General features: G+C 48.9%; 1 protein-coding gene across 1 annotated transcript in view; it reads left to right on the plus strand.

Moving 5' to 3' along the window:
• LOC122386820 (actin cytoskeleton-regulatory complex protein PAN1-like) overlaps positions 1 to 19,318 on the plus strand; it is a gene marked incomplete at its 3' end in the record, with an annotated part of 88,905 nt that extends 69,587 nt beyond the window's left edge. The window contains exon 3 of the mRNA XM_043376461.1: positions 18,761 to 19,318. Within this exon, the coding sequence (XP_043232396.1) occupies positions 18,761 to 19,318 (558 nt within the window). The remainder of the gene's footprint in view (positions 1 to 18,760) is intronic.
• Between the last annotated feature and the right edge of the window lie 4,716 nt (positions 19,319 to 24,034).

The raw sequence follows: 24,034 nt of genomic DNA on the forward strand, positions 1-24,034 counted from the left end.
AGTGACGGAGGCGGCGGCGGCGGTGGTGGTGGCGGCGGTGGGTTTTGCCGATGGGAGGCGCCGGTGGGAGCGGTGGGAGGCCACTGATCGAGTCAGACCGTTGTGACTTTTGGCTCTGGCTGTCGTATTGCGACATACAACCAGGTGGGACCGCGACCGAGATTGCAGGCGATGAGGTAATGTCAGCTCACACCCCACGAGCATGAACAGGGCACGAGTAAGCAGTAGTGGTGATCTACAAAGGAGATACAGATGGGATGGAGGGAGAGAGAGAGAAAGAGAGAGAGCGAGCGAGAGAGAGAGAGAGAGAGAGAGAGAGAGAGAGAGAGAGAGAGAGAGAGAGAGAGAGAGAGAGAGAGAGAGAGAGAGAGAGACGATAGACGAGATGGCGAAGGTCAAGAGACAGGTGGTAAATAAGCTGATGTCTGACAGAAACGAATGAAGGTCATGCCCAAGGCCCTAAAGTCATGCCTATGTTTTTGTGGCGTAAAAAGTCGTACTGTTTGGTGGACGTGATTAAAACGTTTTACATATTTGACGAACCCAAGCATGTTATTTGCCTTCGTAATAATGAATTTTGAACACAAACACCCACGATTAACTACACAGCATATTATCCCCTCCTTTGTCCAACAGCTTATCACTTTAAATGACGGTAATTTTGGATTAGTGTTACTCACAGCGACAATCTAGTGTGACGGGTGTATTTTTACTCCGAACCGGTCCCTTTGCGACCACAGGACAGGAATTCCTCACCGTTTATTGCACCGATGCAGCGCGCAGACCGACCAAATGCGACATCGGTGACCGGCCGTCGGCGATGGTGACAACCCGTCACCGATGGTCTGTGTCGCGGCGATGATGGACGATGACGGATGACGACGGTGACGGCTGATGACGTGTGGCGCTGCACCGGTGATGGCCGGTGTCGTCAGAGCGCCGCTGGAGTCGAGTTGGAGAGGCTGCTGACGGTGTTTCCCACTATTGTTCATGTTCTCGGTCATGGCCATTGCATCGTCTGAGACCTCGAGAGGCGGTATGTCTCAGCAATATCTGAGACCTTCTAGAGACATGCCCGGAGACAAACTAGAGGGAGACAAACTAGACACATGTCCAAAGACAAGCCGAAGGCCGGCCCGGAGACGGGACGGGAGAGAGCCATTGTGGTGACAACAATCGCCTTCTAAGGGCACGTCGAGCTCACATTATGCTGGAGCTGCTGCTTCCGAGAGAGGATTCTTGGGTGATGTCTTTATGGGATCGGAAATATAATGGTGGTAGATTATGCACCATTGTAGATTATGCTTGATCCCTAGCCCGGACAAACAAAATAAAAGGGCTACTAATCAAGCTTCAAATGAATAAACATCTGACTTTGTTAACACTTCTTGATTATGGAAAAATGTTTAACCCTATTAGTGGCAGGGGGTGGGGGAGGGGGTTGTTTTTATCCACCCCTCAGGTTTTTCGGGAATATCTCCGAAACCGCTGAAGCTACGATGCTGAAATTTTCTGACTTTTCCTAAAACTAAATTGGGCACATTCCCTGAAAATTTCAAGTTCATAACTTTACCAGGGGCGGCTCCAGAGCACTGGGAATTGGGGGGTCCTATTCGTGAAGCGAGTCATTTGGGCGAAGATCACGATGCTACACCAGTTTTACGAACAGTGAATGAAAGGTATCATGTGATAACATATACAGTTATTGTGCATCCTCTTTTGACACGTTTTTGCTATAATAGGCGGATCCAGGCGTCCAAAAAGGGGGGTTATGTTTTACCTCCCAACATAGGTGCCCTGACACCGCCTATGCATGACCAATACAATTGTAGTCGTTCTCTCATAAGAAAATTGTAACATAACAAGACCATTACCAGCCCTTTTTAGAAACAGTACCAACAAAAACCTTATTTACTATACTTTTTGTGTACCCCCAATCTCAATGATCTGTATCCGCCTATGATTTTTGAAAATGCATATTTTTAGGATCCATGTGAATTCCTGGTTCATTCTCTATCGATCGGCAAAAGTTGCGTTAAGATTGGTTCAGAAACCTGGCCGTGATAAACAGTCTAAAATGTATCTGCAATTTGCCCGTTTTTACCCCCCTCTACCCCCTATTGACATTTTTAATTTTTATTTTTTAGAAATGTAGATCACGTTGAGCGAAATCGAATGCCGTTTGAATTTTGAAAATCGGCCCGTTAGATCTCGAGATATCAAGGGGGGTCGTAAACAGCCCCCCCCCCCCCTGCCACTAGTAGGGGTAGCCAGGAGCCTGCCACTAATAGGGTTAACTGTCAGTTGATAAATCTCCGGCATAGAGCATTTAATGTTTCACTGTTTCGGTGTGTAAGACGTCACATGGTTGTAGCCATCGACGTCTTATGCACCTCCTGGTAAAACGCTGGTTTGTTGATTGGAGCAACAACTCAACTGCACCGTTCAGCTCAGCGGCTCCGCGGTCTCTGTTGCTCCACCGAACATATCCGCGTCAGCCCCAGCTGCTCTGTCGAACTGCTCTGTCGGACCCCAGCTGCTCTGGCTGGCACAGATGTCACCCGCGAATTTCGGAATGAAGCGCAGCTTTCCGAGATTCCGGAGAGGCTAATCTTTCCCTGGGCGATATTACCTCGGCGTCTATGTCTCGGCGGAATGTTTTGAAAAGGAAATGGAGTTAGATGCAGGGATTTATAATCCGCTCTGTGACCGTTTTGAGATTCCATTCACGCAGCGCTGAGCGCTGAGGCAGAGAGGCTAGGAGAAACATCAACAGGGTGAAGTGAAATGTGAAACATTCTATTTGGCAGCGCTACCGACACTACTGCAATCGCTCACCAGCACCTCACATTTTTAATATTATTGGAAACGTGGTTGATGACCATTGTTTCAAATAAAATTAGAATGTTCTTGTACATATTAAGTGACAAACAGCCGTGATGTTCACCATGAGCTCTTGCATTTTCCTTGAACCTGGGCTTGTCCTCAATAACTTTCCAGTAAGTTTCTGTAGTCCCGGTGTTTTAGCTCTCCCTGTATTCTCTAAAGTTCCCAGTGGCTCTTGATATCTTCTGAGGTCCCGATGTCCTATAGCTTTCCCTGTATCCTCTAAAGTTCCCAGTAGCTCCGCCTCAGCTTTTGGTGTTGTCCCAGAAGCTTTCCCAATGTATCTGATTCTCTTCCCCATGTTCTCTCTGCTCACCAGTAGCTCCCGCTATTCTCTGAGGCCCCTGTGTTGTCCCTGGAAGCGGGTCCACACACCATTACCGCCAGCCGGGCTCATTTGTCTCCTATCTCAATATGGCCGCCGGCGGAGTCGTTTGTTTGACCTTGTGGCTCCTGCGCGCCGCGCCGGGGCACCACGCTGCGCCCCCCCCCCCCCTCCTCGACCCCCGGCTCCCCGGGCCTGCCGAGCGCCACCGCAGTTTGTTATCTGTCAGCGGGAGCGGCGCCGGTGTTTTATTGAGCGGCACAGCGCAGGTTGTGGTGAATGATCTCACCCCCGTCGTGTGCACGACTAATTGATGCCGCCTGCCGGTGGCCGATGGTTTTATAAGGTGTAGCGAACGGGTTGCTGTCAGTGAATCACATCTGGCTCACCGCCTATTGCTATTCTTGATTTGCACGGGTGTGCGTGCGATAACAGTTCAGGAACTGCTGACATATTACTAGAAATTTGCTACGATTGTGCGTGTATTTCATTGTTTCATTTTAATTCTTTTCTGCTGCCGAAATGCTATTTTGTGACAGGAGTCTGAACTTTGTATTATACAGTCACGACGCTCAATTTAGCTCTAACGCTCCACCTCAACAACATAGGAACTTGGTAGGCAGCACCATAAAACACTTCTATAAGCAGACCGTCCCGCGGTGCAGAGACGCCTGAAGGTAGACTGCCCCGCAATGCAGACGCCTGAAGGTAGACTGCCTCGCAATGCAGACGCCTGAAGGTAGACTGCCCCGCACTGCTGACGTCTGAAGGTAGATTGTACCGCAATACACACGCCTGAAGGTAGATTGTCTCTCTCTCTCTCTCTCTCTCTCTCTCTCTCTCTCTCTCTCTCTCTCTCTCTCTCTCTCTCTCTCCCCCTCTCTCTCTCTCTCTCTCTCTCTCTCTCTCTCTCTCTCTCACTCTCCCGGAACAAGATTTTATTAAATGGCTGCATTACAGAATTACAAAACATAATTTTTCGAGCACCAAGTACGCTATCTCTGTATTATTCAGACTGTCAGGATGCAACATTTATTTAAAGTTGCTGAGACTGTCTGCAGATAAACTGAACAGCTTTTGTTGTGTCTCTCGCTGAGTTTCACAGTTCGTTCGCCTTTGGCTCTAATTGCCGTTTCCGATGAGCGTTTGGCTTTAATCTGATTAGGTGGCATTATAATCTGGAGGCATATGTGTCTTAATGACTTTAATTAGCTTAGGTAGGTGTTGGGTTGGTATTAAACTGGCCTCTCGTTCCACGAAAACTCTTCATTAAATGCCGTGTGTTGTTATTGTTAAGGTCTTGAGTTTTGAACAGGTGACGGGCAACGCTAACCGTAACTCAATGGAAAGGATGGGGACATTGTCTCATTATGATAAGCATGCCTTCAGACGTGTTCATAACAACAAAAAAAAAACATTTTTGCATCCTTTTACCTATATTGCTATAGAAATACCAGCAACCCCAAAATGAGGTACAGAGAAATGGTGACATCCTTTCGACCTGCTTTTTATGCATTTGTTTCAAAAGCTTTCTAAAGCTACAACACTTACAGAATCTGCTATTGCCTGCATTTTGGCTCAGTGAGACAGACCCATAGCCCTACATGCCCTTGAGCTCACTGTGCCTACAGAGGCCCTGGTGGCCTCAGATTACCCTCAGACGGACTCAGTCCACCGCACTGGTCCAGCACAGCTTGCAACTGAGCCGCTCTGGTCTGGTTTCGGGGGATCCCCTGGGATGGCGGCCCCTCTGTCGGTGGTGGTCCGTGCCGTGTGGGACAAGAGCTGGCCTCACACATGGGGCCATAAAAGGGCGCGAGTAGTTTTGGTATCTCGTACAGACGGTAGGTTGTAATTTCAAATTTGCAATGTGATGATCGGCAAGGTATAGCGCTGCGGTATGTATGTTGCATACCGTTGGGACATTGGTGGCTGATGTATACTATACACATTACACTGGCCACTGCCGGCGTGCCGCTGTTGATTTCATCATCGCGGACGTTCACAAGCTTCGTGGTGTTTTTGGAGCATTCGAAAGTCATGTCGCTGAAATCCCGTTGATAAGATGAGTAGATTTGTGATTGAACATTGCAGCCTTATGTGACGGATGAGCTGCTAGGACAACAATCATTGACACGCCGGTGTTTTCTTTGCACACTTAATAATGTTTAGCACACTTCTCAACAGAGACAACTCATCTACAAACAACACATAACGATGTGGTTATGTGGACTAAACAAATGGTGTTTGTTTTGTGAGAAATTACAGGTGGAAAGAACTCGGTAACTCACAGCACACATGCGACTCTCTGCGGGGTAGAGTTGTTAGACACAACCGCGCGGTGTAAAGGGCACACATGGTTAGACCAGTGCCACACTCAGTAGAGATCCCCAGACTCGCACCTGTGTCCGAGCAGGATCTGCATCTGTGTCTGTATGCCCATGTGTATCTGTGTGTTGTGTCCATCTGTATGTGCTGACCAGACCGCTCGCCCTCCGCCGCTTTCGTCGTCGCCTCCGATGCCGCCGCGCCGGCCGCCGGCTCCCCTGCTATTGATCTGACTGACATAAGCGAGCCGCCGCCGCCGCCGCTGCCTCCACTGCCGCCGCCGGGCGGTCCGCCGAGGGGCGGGCTGACCTCGAGCTGACCCGGCACCAAATGAGGTCACCGGGTCGGCTAAAGGTCAGAGGGTCAGCGAACCGCGTCACCGACACACGTGATAAAGAAGCTCGTTCCACGCTGTCAACCGGTCAATGATCAGACTCAAGTTGTGACAAATGAATTGAGGGCGGTGCCACTGGCGGCCAAGTGCCGCTCGTTACATAGCTAATCCCTGCTAATGTAGCAAGGTAAAGAAAGAAAAAGAAAGAGAACTGCATCTTGAGGTTCATCAATCACCGCGGTCCACTGTCATTTGGCTGTTGTAGCCGAAGAGAGAAGTATTTGCTGCTGTAAAGACTCGATAGTAGAGCTGGTGATGGGGAACTTGAGAGTCGTTGAAGAGATCCCGAGAGGGATCTTCAGAGAGAGATCCAGACAGTGATGAGATCCTGAGATAGATGTAGATACACCTCAGAGAGAGGTATGGATCCAGATAGGGATCTTGAGATGGAGATCCACCTGGGAGAGATGTAGATCCAAATCCACCTTGCATACAAATACATCTGATGGAAGATGCTTTTTAATTTAGAGGCTTGATGATTCTGTTCATTGTATAGACCATGATGCACGAGATGCTTCTTCGCTGCTCGGATTAGGGATAACGGGATCCGATCAGCTGGGTTTGCGGCACAGATGGGCAGGTGAAGGACAGGGCATTCGAAGTCCCGATGACCACTGCCAAACTTATGGGTGGTAATTACATTGATTAATTGAATGTGATCATTCGTCCAGTCACCCATCCCTATATCACTGGCCTCCCCATTACGAAAATTGCCCACTTAGTTCGTATTAGCGTTGCTAGTTTTAAGTTGCCCTCAAGAATCATTTGTTCGACTGCCGTAACCGAACTCTACCAAATTCCTATCGGCCTTACTCTAAGATTCATGCGTCATCATTCTCACACCCTTGCTCGCATTACGTTCACATTTCATGTATTCACCCAAATTTAATTGGTAGCCCCCGAAATTCCCTCCGATAGTGTTAGGCGTCTTACAAACCATGGTCTCCCCGGCGAGATAAATGTCTCTTTCCGAAATCCAGTGCATGCTCCGCTAACCGGCGACAAAGATACTTATCGCAGGGCCGTCCAGAATAATTGCACCAATATCCACCCTACTAATTTATGGGATTCACTACACGTCCGATAGACTTATAGTACACACATACACGATTTATATCCGACTTATCTCTCTATCCGGGAGAGATTACCTATGCCCTCTTCCGGTCCGCGTGTAACATTCCCGTTCACGACCCAGGGACCACCGTTCATATCCTGGAACTCTCCTCAGGAACTCTCCTTAAACCATGGGATTTACTCTTCAAGGCCTTACGTGTCCTGGAGTACATTCTTCCCTCCCCTGAGGCTGTCCAGTACCGATTAAGGTACCTTTACAAAATAAGTATGAGGACTTATTCGGGACACTACGGCTCGCCTTATCCGCACTTTTGGTTGACTCACCCCTGACCCTCGGCTTCTTGCCTTTGGCATAACTTACTCTCCACTGCACACTGTGCCAATCTTCCCCTTCCCCCTGCCGTAGAAACCTCTCACTGCCTTCTCACCCAGTGTTACCTAAGCGGGAAAACTAACAGTGGCCGGTACCACTGGCGGAAAACGTGCATATGCCCTGCGTACGTGACGGTGTGTCCCTCTTATTATTCCGGTCTGGACTTGGGTTTAGAGAAGTGCATCTGTGTCTCATACAGTCATGCTGGTAAACGTTACGCCATAGGAGGCGGGCAAACAAGCCGTCTGTGCCTCACAATGCCCTGTGCCAATATTGGTGGAGTAATTATTGGCGCTAACTCTCAAGAACGCGAATAACAGAAACGCATCTAATCGTAATCTCAAGTCCTAATTGCTGCTGCACGCGTGAACCTAATCATCAGTTCTCGTATACAATCCTAGCAGACCTTGAACCGCTCTTGATTTCATCAGATGATCTAGAACCAATTAGTACGCACCGATCTGTCGTCTGGTTGTGTTCCACCGTATCATAGTGAATTGCTGAATGCTCAAACGGAAATGACTCCTTGAAACTCGTTCGATAGCTTCTGATGGGCTACTAGTTATCTATACAAATTATCTTTATAGAGTGCCAGAATATTGTCATAGGGGTCCCTAGCTTTTCATAGAAAATATAATTTAAATCATCCTATTAGCAGTAAACAATGCACATCAAACGAAGTGCAGTCCTAAATATCAAATAGCATGTCATATTTAAAATTATGCATTAACTGTTTACGTTCTTATCCCGTTGCAACTTTCCACAACTAACCATGCTCCTACACAATGATCTTCACCTACCGCACGCGCCCCAATTATGGTTAGCCCACTGCCCTACTGTGGCCGCTGCTCCACTCCCGACGCTGCTCTCATGTGCCATCTAGCGGCGCACGGTCCCGCGTCGCGAACGACGATTACCACGGCTGCCGGCCGGCGCCGCGTCGACAGTCGACAGTTGTCAAGGCCGCGCCGCGATGGGCGCGCCATCACTCGCGGTGCAGTACTGGTGTGTGCGGTCTCTTCGGGCCGGTTAGATTCAACGAATGTGTCAGTGAGTGTGAATCTGGTAAAATATCGCTGCAATATCTCCCTGTTCGACATCTCATCAGCTTCATTCCACGTAAGTTTTTTTCTAGCTCCGTATCCCCTTCGATCTTTCCCAAAAGATATGATTTTTCTAGTATTTATTCTACAAAAGCACAACGATCGGTACCTATATTAGTCGCATATTAGTTCTAACCACAAACAATTCTACATCTACCTATTACTCGACATTTCGCAACTACAATGACGCAAAGTACAAGGACCATCTAAAGTCGCAAAGTGTCAGACCGTCGACCTCAAACCACTACTCTCAACTCTGCACCTAAGTAACAGAAGAAATTCCGCCGTAAGCTCAAGCATTCATATCTGTTGAAAATCATAACTCATAGCCATATTCATAGATCGATTGCATGAATCAGTCGCCACCTTAAAACATTACATTCCCTGTCAACCGTATTTACCTGTTCACTAATTGATTTCGACTTCGCAATTAATTCCTACAGCAATATTACCAATGATTTCGCAAAGCAACTTTTAGTGAGTACAGCACGAATCTACACCCTTAATTTCACAAACGAATTCCAACCTCAAATCTTAATCGCACCTGACTACCGCCGATAATAAATCGAACGAACCAGCTTGGCCAAACACAAAGACATATTCGTTATTCAATGCTGACACGCATCATGTCATCAATCTCAACGTTCGTGACAATGAGCTGCTTATTCAAATTTTAGCATCTCGCTCCCGGCCTAATCGTGAATTCCGACGGACAATAACGGTTTGCTGGCGACTCTGACATGACCTTCCCAATTCAGATCCTAATATGCTACTAGGGTGTCTGGACCAATAAGTTCAAAGTAATTTAAGTTTTCCAATTCCAATTGAGAGTGCATTTTATGGCAACCGAAAATGTTTGGCAGTCGTCACGGCACGGCAGGCTGGGCAAGGGGGGGGGGGGCTAGGATCAGGGATTGAGCAGACTTTTCAACAACACTCACATTCTGGAGTTTCTCTGCGCTTCCGCTTCTCAGTGTGGTCACAAGCGTCGACTGCTGTCCTCGGTTCTGGTTCTCGAACTGAAGAGGCTTCTCGCGGGTGACCCCGGACTGGCGGCGGCTCCCAGATGGCGTCTCCGGCTCCAGCTGTGGACTGTGACTCTCGGCTGCTCGACTGTGATTCTCCCTCTGGTTGGGTGGCGCACCCTTTTATAGTTGGGGGGAGGGGTGACTGCCACGCCCTTGCGACGTCATCTTCCTCTGCCTTCTTCTGGTGGGTGGGGCCGTAAGATGGCGCCCTCTGTCCTGTTTAGTCACCTTGCTCCTCTGTGCCTGCAATTTTTGGCCGTCGAATCGTCTTCGTGTTGAGTGCTTTATCATTTTAATAATCGCTGGCATAAAACAATCCCCGAAAGGTTTGTGATTTTCGAGTTTTAATTTTAATTCTTCAATTTCATTTTATTCAAACTTTTGTTTCCTTCCGTTTCGTCTGCCGGCAACGCCCCTTGTGACGTCACTCTTGCTCCGCCCACCGTCTCGGGCGTGCCGTAAGTCAGCGCCTTCTTCCTCTGCGGAGATCTCTGGAACTACCTCATGAGGCCATTGTGAGGTCGGTCACCCGGTTGTTTTGCCAGGTTCACTCACCCTGGGTTGCTGTGCCCGACAAAGGAGGCTGTGTGCTCCAGCCGGCATCCATCCTTGACACTGCTCCATGATCTGTTGACATCTTTTGCTGATGCAGCGTTATTTGAGGAGGTTCGAATCGCTCATCCTGCGGTAGCTGTCTCCATAGGCGGGCGTCGTAATGAGAGTTTAACGGTTGCCCATTGCGAAGACCTCTGGAACTACTGCGTTTTTGCTTGCCATAGGATCTTCCTGGTTGTGCCATTCCCACCATGTGACTCAGCGCGGTGCAGCTGTTGTGGTACCTGACAGAGTACGTGACAAGTGACAGAGTACCTTAACGTGCTCGCTCGCCGCCGCCGCCGGCCGCGGTCCTGACGTAGCTTGTTGACTCAGCTGTGCCTCGACGGTTCGTACTGATGTAGGCGGCATCGTCTTCTCGCAGATGTGTCTACTGCGGCTATTCCCACGGACAGTGCTCGTTGCGGGAGATGGAGAAAAGTGATGTGTGGGGGATGGTGGGCCTGGTGACTGGGGGGGGGGGGGGGGTGAATAATGAGAGGGGAGGGGAGCGCAGCAGCAGCGCTCCGCTCAGCTGTGCGTCACCCGGTAGCAGCGATGGGTGAGTGAATGGAGGGCTAGGCCTGTGACCGGACTGCGAGGGGGGGGGGGAGACTGCCGGACCAAGCCGTGCCGAAAAGATTCTACGTTAAATGTTAAAGATGTAGCGTGCTACATCTTCAGTCCAAACAACCCTAGTTGCGTCCTCGCAACTCATACAAAAAAGTCACACCCCTTACTCATTTAAATCTACACAATCATGTTAAGTTCCGCAACGCCTACAAAATGACATCGTATACCTAGTACAGTACCCACACGCACCTGTTGTTCCTCGTCCCCACCTCAGTTTGTCGTTCACCAGATCCGGGTCACGGGCACCAACCACTTTGGTTAGTCCGATGTCGTTGGCCGTCCCGTAAGCGGCTTCTCAGGAGGGTGAAGACTTCTATGGCAGCCCAGGTGGGCGGCCTCCACAGCAGTTCGGGTGGCGGCCTCCGTGGCAGCCCGGGTGGGCAGCCTTCACGGCAGCCCGGGTGGCAGCCTGCCATGGCAGCCTGGGTGGGGCGGCCTCCACGGCAGCCAGGGTGGGAAGATTCCACAGCAGCCCGGACGGCGGGCTCCATGGCAGCCCGGGTGGGCAGCTTGCACGGCGGCCCGTGTGGGCAGCCTACGTGGCAGCCCAGGTGGATGACACCTCCGTGGCAGTCCGGGTAGGCGACCTCCATGGCCGGCCCTGCCGCGACCTCTGTGGCCGCCCGGGTGGCAGGCTCCGTGGCAGCTCAGGTGAGCGACCTCCATGGCAGCTCAGGTGGGTGACCCCCGAGGCAGCACGCGAGGGCAATGCATCCCCGTGGCAGCCCGGTTGGGTGACCATCGTGGCAGACCCGTGACAGTCTCCGTTGTAGCTCAGGTAGGCGACTTCCGTGGCAGCCCAGGTAGGTGACCCTCGTGGCAGACCCGGTGACAGCCTCCGTGGTAGCTCAGGTAGGCGACTTCCGCGGCAGCTCAGGTGAGTGACCCCCGAGGCAGCACGCGATGGCAATGCATCCCCCGTGGCAGCTCAGGTAGGCGACTTCCGCGGCAGCTCAGTTGAGTGACCCCCGGGGCAGCACGCGAGGGCAATGCATCCTCCGTGGCAGCACAAATGACATCCGTGGCAGCTCAGGTATGCGACTTCCGCGGCAGCTCAAGTGGGTGACCTCCATGGCAGCCCGGGTAGGTGACCTTCGTGGCAGACCCGGTGACAACCTCCGTGGCAGCTCAGGTAGGCGACTTCCGCGGCCGCTCAGGTGAGTGACCTCCGAGGCAGCACGCGAGGGCAATGCATCCTCCGTGGCAGCACTGGTGACCTCCGTGGCAGCTCAGGTAGCGACCTTTCGGCGGACCAGGTGACAGCCGTCGCAGCAGCCCAGGTGGGTGATCTCTGCAGCAGCCCATCTGAATGGATCGTTTGGCAGTTGGTCTTGCAGCATCCTGGCACCCTCTCCTCGTTCACCAACATGATAATCGTCTTGGCTGTGTTGTGAAGACGACCGTGTTTGATTTTGATTCAGTACAACACGAGCATTTCGCCTGTTCTTCTTCCTCTTCTGCTTTTGATATTGCTGTCCTTTTATCCTCAATACTCTAGAAAGTTCGAGCTCTCCTTTGCAATACAGCAGCTGACCGAGACTTTGACTTGTTGTACAGCAGAACGTAGAAGAATTGATATGCTGATGCCAACAATTGTCAAGTTTCATTTTCGGCCTGTCTTCTGTATTAGTCTGATCCTTTGTTCATGAGACAGCTTCATTTCCTTATCTTATCTTCAACAACTTCTTCTATGTCCTTTTCAGTATTCGTAAGACCGCTTCCTCTCATCAGTTCCTTCACGTCGACCCCTGCAGCACGTTCATTTCCACTGCTGTCAGTATTTCGAACACCTGCTCAATTCTTCAACTTTCCTGTCATCAGCCACCACCATAAGCTTCATCATCTTCACACAGCTTTCTTTAGCTCATCCTCTTTCTTCATATCGACCCCTGCAGCACGCTCATTTCCACTGCTGCCAGTATTTCGAACACCTGCTCTATTCTTCAACTTCTTCCTCTTCTCCATACGGTTGACTTTCAATTCATCAACTTCGGGTTCGGCGGCTTGTGCCAGTCTACCAGCTTCACAATTTGAGAATTATCAAATCCCCACGTTTTGGGCGCCATTTGTAGCAAGGTAAAGAAAGAAAAAGAAAGAGAACTGCATCTTGAGGTTCATCAATCACCGCGGTCCACTGTCATTTGGCTGTTGTAGCCGAAGAGAGAAGTATTTGCTGCTGTAAAGACTCGATAGTAGAGCTGGTGATGGGGAACTTGAGAGTCGTTGAAGAGATCCCGAGAGGGATCTTCAGAGAGAGATCCAGACAGTGATGAGATCCTGAGATAGATGTAGATACACCTCAGAGAGAGGTATGGATCCAGATAGGGATCTTGAGATGGAGATCCACCTGGGAGAGATGTAGATCCAAATCCACCTTGCATACAAATACATCTGATGGAAGATGCTTTTTAATTTAGAGGCTTGATGATTCTGTTCATTGTATAGACCATGATGCACGAGATGCTTCTTCGCTGCTCGGATTAGGGATAACGGGATCCGATCAGCTGGGTTTGCGGCACAGATGGGCAGGTGAAGGACAGGGCATTCGAAGTCCCGATGACCACTGCCAAACTTATGGGTGGTAATTACATTGATTAATTGAATGTGATCATTCGTCCAGTCACCCATCCCTATATCACTGGCCTCCCCATTACGAAAATTGCCCACTTAGTTCGTATTAGCGTTGCTAGTTTTAAGTTGCCCTCAAGAATCATTTGTTCGACTGCCGTAACCGAACTCTACCAAATTCCTATCGGCCTTACTCTAAGATTCATGCGTCATCATTCTCACACCCTTGCTCGCATTACGTTCACATTTCATGTATTCACCCAAATTTAATTGGTAGCCCCCGAAATTCCCTCCGATAGTGTTAGGCGTCTTACAAACCATGGTCTCCCCGGCGAGATAAATGTCTCTTTCCGAAATCCAGTGCATGCTCCGCTAACCGGCGACAAAGATACTTATCGCAGGGCCGTCCAGAATAATTGCACCAATATCCACCCTACTAATTTATGGGATTCACTACACGTCCGATAGACTTATAGTACACACATACACGATTTATATCCGACTTATCTCTCTATCCGGGAGAGATTACCTATGCCCTCTTCCGGTCCGCGTGTAACATTCCCGTTCACGACCCAGGGACCACCGTTCATATCCTGGAACTCTCCTCAGGAACTCTCCTTAAACCATGGGATTTACTCTTCAAGGCCTTACGTGTCCTGGAGTACATTCTTCCCTCCCCTGAGGCTGTCCAGTACCGATTAAGGTACCTTTACAAAATAAGTATGAGGACTTATTCGGGACACTACGGCTCGCCTTATCCGCACTTTTGGGTGACTCACCCCTGACCCTCGGCTTCTTGCCTTTGGCATAACTTACTCTCCACTGCACACTGTGCCAATCTTCCCCTTCCCCCTGCCGTAGAAACCTCTCACTGCCTTCTCACCCAGTGTTACCTAAGCGGGAAAACTAACAGTGGCCGGTACCACTGGCGGAAAACGTGCATATGCCCTGCGTACGTGACGGTGTGTCCCTCTTATTATTCCGGTCTGGACTTGGGTTTAGAGAAGTGCATCTGTGTCTCATACAGTCATGCTGGTAAACGTTACGCCATAGGAGGCGGGCAAACAAGCCGTCTGTGCCTCACAATGCCCTGTGCCAATATTGGTGGAGTAATTATTGGCGCTAACTCTCAAGAACGCGAATAACAGAAACGCATCTAATCGTAATCTCAAGTCCTAATTGCTGCTGCACGCGTGAACCTAATCATCAGTTCTCGTATACAATCCTAGCAGACCTTGAACCGCTCTTGATTTCATCAGATGATCTAGAACCAATTAGTACGCACCGATCTGTCGTCTGGTTGTGTTCCACCGTATCATAGTGAATTGCTGAATGCTCAAACGGAAATGACTCCTTGAAACTCGTTCGATAGCTTCTGATGGGCTACTAGTTATCTATACAAATTATCTTTATAGAGTGCCAGAATATTGTCATAGGGGTCCCTAGCTTTTCATAGAAAATATAATTTAAATCATCCTATTAGCAGTAAACAATGCACATCAAACGAAGTGCAGTCCTAAATATCAAATAGCATGTCATATTTAAAATTATGCATTAACTGTTTACGTTCTTATCCCGTTGCAACTTTCCACAACTGACCATGCTCCTACACAATGATCTTCACCTACCGCACGCGCCCCAATTATGGTTAGCCCACTGCCCTACTGTGGCCGCTGCTCCACTCCCGACGCTGCTCTCATGTGCCATCTAGCGGCGCACGGTCCCGCGTCGCGAACGACGATTACCACGGCTGCCGGCCGGCGCCGCGTCGACAGTCGACAGTTGTCAAGGCCGCGCCGCGATGGGCGCGCCATCACTCGCGGTGCAGTACTGGTGTGTGCGGTCTCTTCGGGCCGGTTAGATTCAACGAATGTGTCAGTGAGTGTGAATCTGGTAAAATATCGCTGCAATATCTCCCTGTTCGACATCTCATCAGCTTCATTCCACGTAAGTTTTTTTCTAGCTCCGTATCCCCTTCGATCTTTCCCAAAAGATATGATTTTTCTAGTATTTATTCTACAAAAGCACAACGATCGGTACCTATATTAGTCGCATATTAGTTCTAACCACAAACAATTCTACATCTACCTATTACTCGACATTTCGCAACTACAATGACGCAAAGTACAAGGACCATCTAAAGTCGCAAAGTGTCAGACCGTCGACCTCAAACCACTACTCTCAACTCTGCACCTAAGTAACAGAAGAAATTCCGCCGTAAGCTCAAGCATTCATATCTGTTGAAAATCATAACTCATAGCCATATTCATAGATCGATTGCATGAATCAGTCGCCACCTTAAAACATTACATTCCCTGTCAACCGTATTTACCTGTTCACTAATTGATTTCGACTTCGCAATTAATTCCTACAGCAATATTACCAATGATTTCGCAAAGCAACTTTTAGTGAGTACAGCACGAATCTACACCCTTAATTTCACAAACGAATTCCAACCTCAAATCTTAATCGCACCTGACTACCGCCGATAATAAATCGAACGAACCAGCTTGGCCAAACACAAAGACATATTCGTTATTCAATGCTGACACGCATCATGTCATCAATCTCAACGTTCGTGACAATGAGCTGCTTATTCAAATTTTAGCATCTCGCTCCCGGCCTAATCGTGAATTCCGACGGACAATAACGGTTTGCTGGCGACTCTGACATGACCTTCCCAATTCAGATCCTAATATGCTACTAGGGTGTCTGGACCAATAAGTTCAAAGTAATTTAAGTTTTCCAATTCCAATTGAGAGTGCATTTTATGGCAACCGAAAATGTTTGGCAGTCGTCACGGCACGGCAGGCTGGGCAAGGGGGGGGGGCTAGGATCAGGGATTGAGCAGACTTTTCAACAACACTCACATTCTGGAGTTTTTCTGCGCTTCCGCTTCTCAGTGTGGTCACAAGCGTCGACTGCTGTCCTCGGTTCTGGTTCTCGAACTGAAGAGGCTTCTCGCGGGTGACCCCGGACTGGCGGCGGCTCCCAGATGGCGTCTCCGGCTCCAGCTGTGGACTGTGACTCTCGGCTGCTCGACTGTGATTCTCCCTCTGGTTGGGTGGCGCACCCTTTTATAGTTGGGGGGAGGGGTGACTGCCACGCCCTTGCGACGTCATCTTCCTCTGCCTTCTTCTGGTGGGTGGGGCCGTAAGATGGCGCCCTCTGTCCTGTTTAGTCACCTTGCTCCTCTGTGCCTGCAATTTTTGGCCGTCGAATCGTCTTCGTGTTGAGTGCTTTATCATTTTAATAATCGCTGGCATAAAACAATCCCCGAAAGGTTTGTGATTTTCGAGTTTTAATTTTAATTCTTCAATTTCATTTTATTCAAACTTTTGTTTCCTTCCGTTTCGTCTGCCGGCAACGCCCCTTGTGACGTCACTCTTGCTCCGCCCACCGTCTCGGGCGTGCCGTAAGTCAGCGCCTTCTTCCTCTGCGGAGATCTCTGGAACTACCTCATGAGGCCATTGTGAGGTCGGTCACCCGGTTGTTTTGCCAGGTTCACTCACCCTGGGTTGCTGTGCCCGACAAAGGAGGCTGTGTGCTCCAGCCGGCATCCATCCTTGACACTGCTCCATGATCTGTTGACATCTTTTGCTGATGCAGCGTTATTTGAGGAGGTTCGAATCGCTCATCCTGCGGTAGCTGTCTCCATAGGCGGGCGTCGTAATGAGAGTTTAACGGTTGCCCATTGCGAAGACCTCTGGAACTACTGCGTTTTTGCTTGCCATAGGATCTTCCTGGTTGTGCCATTCCCACCATGTGACTCAGCGCGGTGCAGCTGTTGTGGTACCTGACAGAGTACGTGACAAGTGACAGAGTACCTTAACGTGCTCGCTCGCCGCCGCCGCCGGCCGCGGTCCTGACGTAGCTTGTTGACTCAGCTGTGCCTCGACGGTTCGTACTGATGTAGGCGGCATCGTCTTCTCGCAGATGTGTCTACTGCGGCTATTCCCACGGACAGTGCTCGTTGCGGGAGATGGAGAAAAGTGATGTGTGGGGGATGGTGGGCCTGGTGACTGGGGGGGGGGGGGTGAATAATGAGAGGGGAGGGGAGCGCAGCAGCAGCGCTCCGCTCAGCTGTGCGTCACCCGGTAGCAGCGATGGGTGAGTGAATGGAGGGCTAGGCCTGTGACCGGACTGCGAGGGGGGGGGGGAGACTGCCGGACCAAGCCGTGCCGAAAAGATTCTACGTTAAATGTTAAAGATGTAGCGTGCTACACTAATCGAACAAAGCGCTGCTTAACGGACGCGTACTACCGATCTGGTGAGCTGTGGAGTGGACATGGTGGTTTGCCCCGGAGCCGGGATGAGTAGGTAGCATGATCAGGATTTGGGCCGGATGAAGTATACCAGATGCCGTGACCTCAGACCCGCTAAAGGTACTGAGGGTTTCCAGGCCTGTCGACGGGCCGTCTCGGACGGGCATTTGCTATTTCCCAAACCTTGCTGCCGCACACGGTACATACGACCGTGAACTCCTGCAGCCGAATGTTTGCCACGATTTGATTAACCGGTCTGCCGGCAGAAGATCAAAGTCGTCGCTCGAATCAATTACTGCGAGTCAGCTGGGCGGCAGAGTCATCCGCTACGGCTTTTGAGACCGAACCAGGCTGCAGCGATCTGTTTTGAACTCTGGTGTTTGCTGAAGGAGTTGAACTCTGATGTTTGCTGAAGGAGGGACAATCCCGATTGAAGCAAAGCCTGAGTTTGTATGATAATGGAACGGATAATTTAAATTAAGTGCGATATGCACTGGAATGGACACTTATACAGCCTTTACTATATTTACTATACTATACACCACGTTTAAATGCATGCTTATGTCCCTTGAGTCACATTCTACTGGTGCTGCCGAATGCTATCAAATCTCCAGAAAATCTCCATATTTTGCTGCTGAAAGTTGGCCTGCCATAGGTAAACCCAATTTTTAATTGTTTTCGACAATGATGTATTGAAAATTCATATGTTCTTTAACTTTGTTTTACTGCCAGTTGAACTTACTACATCAGATTCAGCTCTAATTTTGTAATATGTTTGTCGCTGGGAAATTCATGAGCCATTACAACTTCCAAAGTACTCAGCTCATGAACGATGGTGGGCTCAATGGCTGACACTTACGAGTCGAAATGTAGACTTTTTATGGGAAGCCACGTATTCAAACAATTCATTGTAAAAACAGGTGGTTGTCATAATGTCCACGTCACATGGTTCAAAAGTCACTCGTATCTTCACAAAATAATACTGGTGAGTTATTGAAGAAAAGCTCCGATGGCCGTAGTGACATAACATGTATGTAACGTCGCGCAAGGACAACTAAACTAACACTTCATGAAGTTTCGTAACGTCAGCGAATATTGCTCCCTCCACCGTGCCATCCCAGAATCGCACGGTTAGGTTCTACGAACTAAGCTTCCGGCTTTTTACACCCGCTGTTCTCTGTTGTTTCAGGTTACATGCAGCCGGCGGGGCCGCTGATCGAGCCGCACGCGGCGCCGGTACCGCCGGTACCCTCTGTGCCGGTACATCGTCCGGTGGCGCAGCACCGGGTACCTCCGGAGCCGCCGGGTACCGGCCGGTGGCCCTCCGACACCCCTCCGGCAGCCTCCCTCTCCAGTCCCTCCCCGCCGAGCAGCAGGGCCGCGCCGGCGTACCACGCGCCGCCCTACCTGCCCGGGTACCCGGGGTACATGTACCCCAGTCCGTACCGGCCGGGCGTGTACGCTCCGCCGCCGCCGCCGCCCGCCGCGAGACACGACTTGTACCCATATCCGTACTATCCATACATGCCACCTCCGCCACACTACCAGCATCACCCGCATCTCATGCATCCGGCCATGTACCACCACCCCGAGTACCCGCAGTACCCGGGGTACCCGTGTGGGTATCCGGGAGGCCCGCCGGCGCTGCCGCCGCCGCCGCCCGTGTACTCCGAGGGCCGGTACGCCCCTCCGCGACTGGCCCCGCCACCTGCGCACGCGGCAGACTACGGACCGTTCGCGGCGCCAGGTGAGTCCCGCGGAGACGAGAGGGAGGGAAGAGTTGAGTGGTTGGTGGGAGTGGGAAGAGCGATCTGTGTTTAGAAAGTGTACAGAAAAATGCGTGAATCGCAAAGCTTTCACGTCAAAATTGCAACGATTGCAAAGTGATCAAATAGGGTAGATGGGAGCAATGTGCACATCGAACGTTATTATGTATTGTCGGTTTCTTCGAATCGAAATTTGCCCGGCCTGATTGATATTTTTGGCCGTGGGAAGATCTTGCTGAGGAATATACTCCGGTTCTATTTATGGCTAGAGTAAATTATAATTTTCATAAGCTATGCTCTTTTCAGCCGCGTGAGAAGATCCGTGTCTTCGGAAATATTTTATTCAGCTCACGCAATGGAGTGATGACGCCGCATTTCTACGGGGCTCTATTGCAATATATATTGTATCTTGGATCTCGAAGGTTTAGACGTTTCATTTCCTGTCCTTATTAAGCATAATGATACAATTATGCGTGATCATTGATCAATCGGAAACTTATCGAGCTCCTGAACAGGCGTCACCTGATGGCTTCCTCATGGAAGAACCTCACCCCCCCCCCCCCCCTCACCGCTCCCTGCGCTCCTATTGCCTCCAATCTGCCGGTCCGCCCTCTCTTCCTGCGGACTGTGACGTCACATCCGTGGTCTGGCGGCCCTCCGGCAATTAGCATATCTGATCAGTGGTCCGCCTGCCACCCGTCTGCCGAGCGCCTGCCGGCCTGCCGAGCGTCTGTCGTCCCCTGTTCAGCGGCCATGTGTGCCGGCCGATGGGACCACCGGACCGGACCGCACTGGACCACCGGACCGCTACACCGCACCGTGTGCAGGCCGCCGGACCGCCGCGGCACGTGGTAGCCTAGGGGCGGCAGCTGGCGAGCCGAGAGGACTCCGTTGAAGGGTCGGGGGTCGTTTTGGCGTACAGCCCACCGCTAAAGTAATGTAGGGTTTTACCAATCTCAACGGTTGGCTTTGACTGGCGATTGTTTAATGCGGAGTGATCGAAAAGAAGATGTCAATAGCTAAAGTTGCAGCTGCAAGGGTGACGATACATACAAGCTACATTCAAAGTTTCATTGTACTCTGGTTAATCGTTCCTAAGCTTCGGAAGCAGAACATACCCATGACTGAAACCGCACATTACTTCTGCTGTGGACTGTACATCTGCCATGTGGGTGGCCATCTTGCTTGACTTTTTATTCATTTGAACGATGCTGTAGAGACCTGAAGAACACTCATGAAATGGGAGATATTTCGCTCATCTCACGTCGAGAGGTGATGAAGCATTTCTGCTATGCCTGAGACTCCATTCCTGGGTGATGATATTTATGGGGCTGCTGTTGAGATCTCATGCTATAAATCTACTCGATGTGTTTCGCTGGCGTTGTCAGAACGGGGAAACGATTGAGATTGGTTGTTGAGAATACTGAGTGCGACACAAGCAACCAATTGATGGTATGATTTGCTGTTCCGAGAAGCTGCTTCAAATCCCTCTCTGTCTCCTCTCTACCTCACTCTCTGCCTCTTTCTCTCCCTCCCTCCCTCCCTCCCTTTCCCTCTCTTCTCTCTCTCTCTCTCTCTCTCTCTCTCTCTCTCTCTCTCTCTCTCTCTCTCTCTCTCTCTCTCTCTCTCTCTCTCTCTCTCTCTCTCTCTCTTTTTCCCTCTCTCTCTCTCTCCCCTGTCTTGCTGTCCTCTCCGTGCTCTCCTGTTCTTTTCCCACACCTTGTGCTCGCACCCTTACTCCCACGGGGTAGAGCAGCCTCTATGCATAAATCGGCTCCGTGCCTCAAAGAGGCGGTGACGCGCTCCTTTTCATCTGCTGTCGGAAGGGAAGTGACGCTAAACTGGAGCACTTCTCGATTTATTGCCGGCTAAAACGGCTTGTAAAAAGGTCTCAGCTTTGAACGCACGTTCTGTTGCAGGTTTGTTGGAAAGTGATAGCCTCTGAAATAAATGTGTGTAGTGTGATATTGACTGCAATGGCAGCTGTCGCTCAAGCTCAAACATTCATATCTAAGTAGTCAGCTACAGCATCTTCTGCTAACACCATCCTCGCATCTTCATTCTTCAGTCTAACCACTGCAACCCGCCCCTAAAACCTCAGTGCTCACTGGTCAAATCATCACACCAGGGGGAACGCTCAGTAATACCCTAAGAGGGCCGACTTCTGCGAACCAATAATCTGCCCGGCCCGTGGCGCTGAAAAGACGCTTCGGAGTAGAGATGCCACAAATTTGCAATTTCATTACCCGCCCCGCCCCGCAGCTACCCCTTGCCCAACCACAACTACCCGCAAGCTGATTTTGGCTGATCCGAACCCGCAAAAAAAAAACCGCAATTTTAAAAAACCTGCTTTTTCAAGAAAAAAAATTGCTGGGTCAATGCTAGAGCTATATAAACCTTACTTGCTTCATTGCTGTGCAGAAAAAGACAGCCAAACAAATAGTAAGGGCTTGAAATTGCTATTCTAAGTCCTCAGGAAGCGCACACTGGATAGTGGAAAATGAATAATGCATCAATACCTACATTTGAAATTCCTTTCTGAAAAAGAGTTCAGTAAAATCTTTCTCTCACCTTACCCTTCAGCATTGGCTGAGGATCAAAATTTCACTCTGGCTCCCTCTCAATGTTAGGCTTCTGGAATGATATTGCTATCAAAATGAATGTTGATATAAAAGATATGCGATTTCCAGTTAAAAATAAATAGTGACACGGTGAATAATGAGTATCCACTCGATCTACACATAAAAACAAATCATGCAAAATCCCAGCAAAAACTAGCTCAAGCAAGCTAACCACCAATGAACCACACATTTCTGGAAACATGCGTCAGAAGCGTCACCAACAGCTGATTGCAAGGAATGCTACAGCGACTAAATTATTGCGGCCGTAGTTAGTGCGAGCTTGTTGCGAAAACACCGTTGTATAATGCATATTCATGTGCCATTCTGATAAAATTATTTTATACAACAGCTTAAGTTTTACAATTCAGAGGTTAATCACCGGTTAAGAAATAAAGAAACAGTAAATACTAAATTAAATGTAATAATTTTATAGATGGTCTTGGTAATGTTCTCCGGCTGGTCCTCTCTCGGCATACAAATGATAAGAACGGAAAAAGATAAAAGAAATAAATGCGACCAGAGGCCTCTTGCACCAAAATACCTAGCTAGGTAGAATCGGCAAAATACCTACCTAGTAAAACTACCCACGGCGGTAACTTCTCTTGCACCATTCTACCTACCTACCTAGGTAAATTTGACAGGTCGCGTTTTTGGGATTTGTTTTGATTGGCTGTTTGGCGACGAATTATTTGTGGGCGCAAACAAATAGTAACTAAAGAAAACAATTAAATGGATATTGTTTTTATTAATATACATTTTGGTATTATGAAATCATTATTCATTTACGTAAATACCGATAGAAGTTATTTTGATATTAAATTACTTGAACAAATAAGCTTCGTTTCCATGGCAACGAGTGAGTCTTCAACCTGGCTGTTCTGCTACGGAGGTTTAGCGCCTTGGTACGGAGAAGCACCTCTGTGAACCCATGGAGCATTTGGTCAATTATATTATTATTCACTAATGAAACATTGATTTATCATTGTATAAACATTTTGTAATGCCTAATTTACGTAAAAGTACCCGTGGATTATCATGTATTGTGCCTATTGTTACTAATTGAATCATTTTACCTAAGATTTTGCTAGTTATTTTCGAAGCCCGAGTTTACCGTCAAATCGTCAAAAGCTCCTCCGCGAGTACTACTTCCCGGCTTTCGGTGCAAGAGGAAAACAGCCCGTCGGACTTTAACAATTGGTAAGTCAATATGCAGCTCGGTAGAATTTCTAGGTAAATTTTCACGGTAGCGTTTTTTGGTAGGTAGTTTGGTGCAAGAGAATCTAGGTAAAATCGGAATTTACCTAGGTAGGTAGTTTGGTGCAAGAGGCCTCAGCTTCGTGGTTTTGTAACATGTATAACTGCTATTTTGAGGTATTCAAAAACCAAGACAGAAAAAATGATTGTAAAATTATTGCGTCATCAATGACAGCTTTCCTTCGCCTCAGAGACCAAAATTGACGCAGTCAAATGCCAATCCTTGTCAGATTGTCGGAAGTGCGCCAGTATTGTATTGCGTTATGTTTGGGCCGCATGGCAGTAAATATTTTGATTTTTTGTAAGGGTATTGGTGTGTTATTTTCGTATTATAGGGTGGAACAGAACATAGGATAGGTAATCAATGAATTTGCAGCAAATTTGGTTTAGCTGATAGCTCTTTTTTATGCCGACCAGACGCAAATAAAGTAACATGTGGCATTTGCTCTGATTTCAACATCTCATTTAAGTCTGCGTTCTTCCATAATGTATATCTAGTGCACACTGCACATAGACTTCAGTTCAGCTTCCTATAAGTTTGCTTTCAGGTTCTTTTATGTTTTATGGAATGCTTTCATCAGCATTTATTTATGTTTGTGTAGTTTGTTGCTTGTACCCTGGTTTGGTCATTGCTAGACTGTGGATGCTATTGCTGGTTGTTTTCAGTTTTGCATTTGAAATGTGCTTCCTTGATATATTTTATATTTGGTTCTGTTTTAAAAGTTGTTTTGATGAATATTGTATGTTAACCTGAGCAAATGCACTTGGCATTGTGTTTTGCATCTAAAAAGTAAAAAATAAAATTTATAGATTCTTAAGTCT

Source organism: Amphibalanus amphitrite, unplaced genomic scaffold, assembly GCF_019059575.1.
Source record: "Amphibalanus amphitrite isolate SeventyFive unplaced genomic scaffold, NRLGWU_Aamphi_draft 000263F_arrow, whole genome shotgun sequence".
NCBI lineage: Eukaryota > Metazoa > Arthropoda > Thecostraca > Balanomorpha > Balanidae > Amphibalanus > Amphibalanus amphitrite.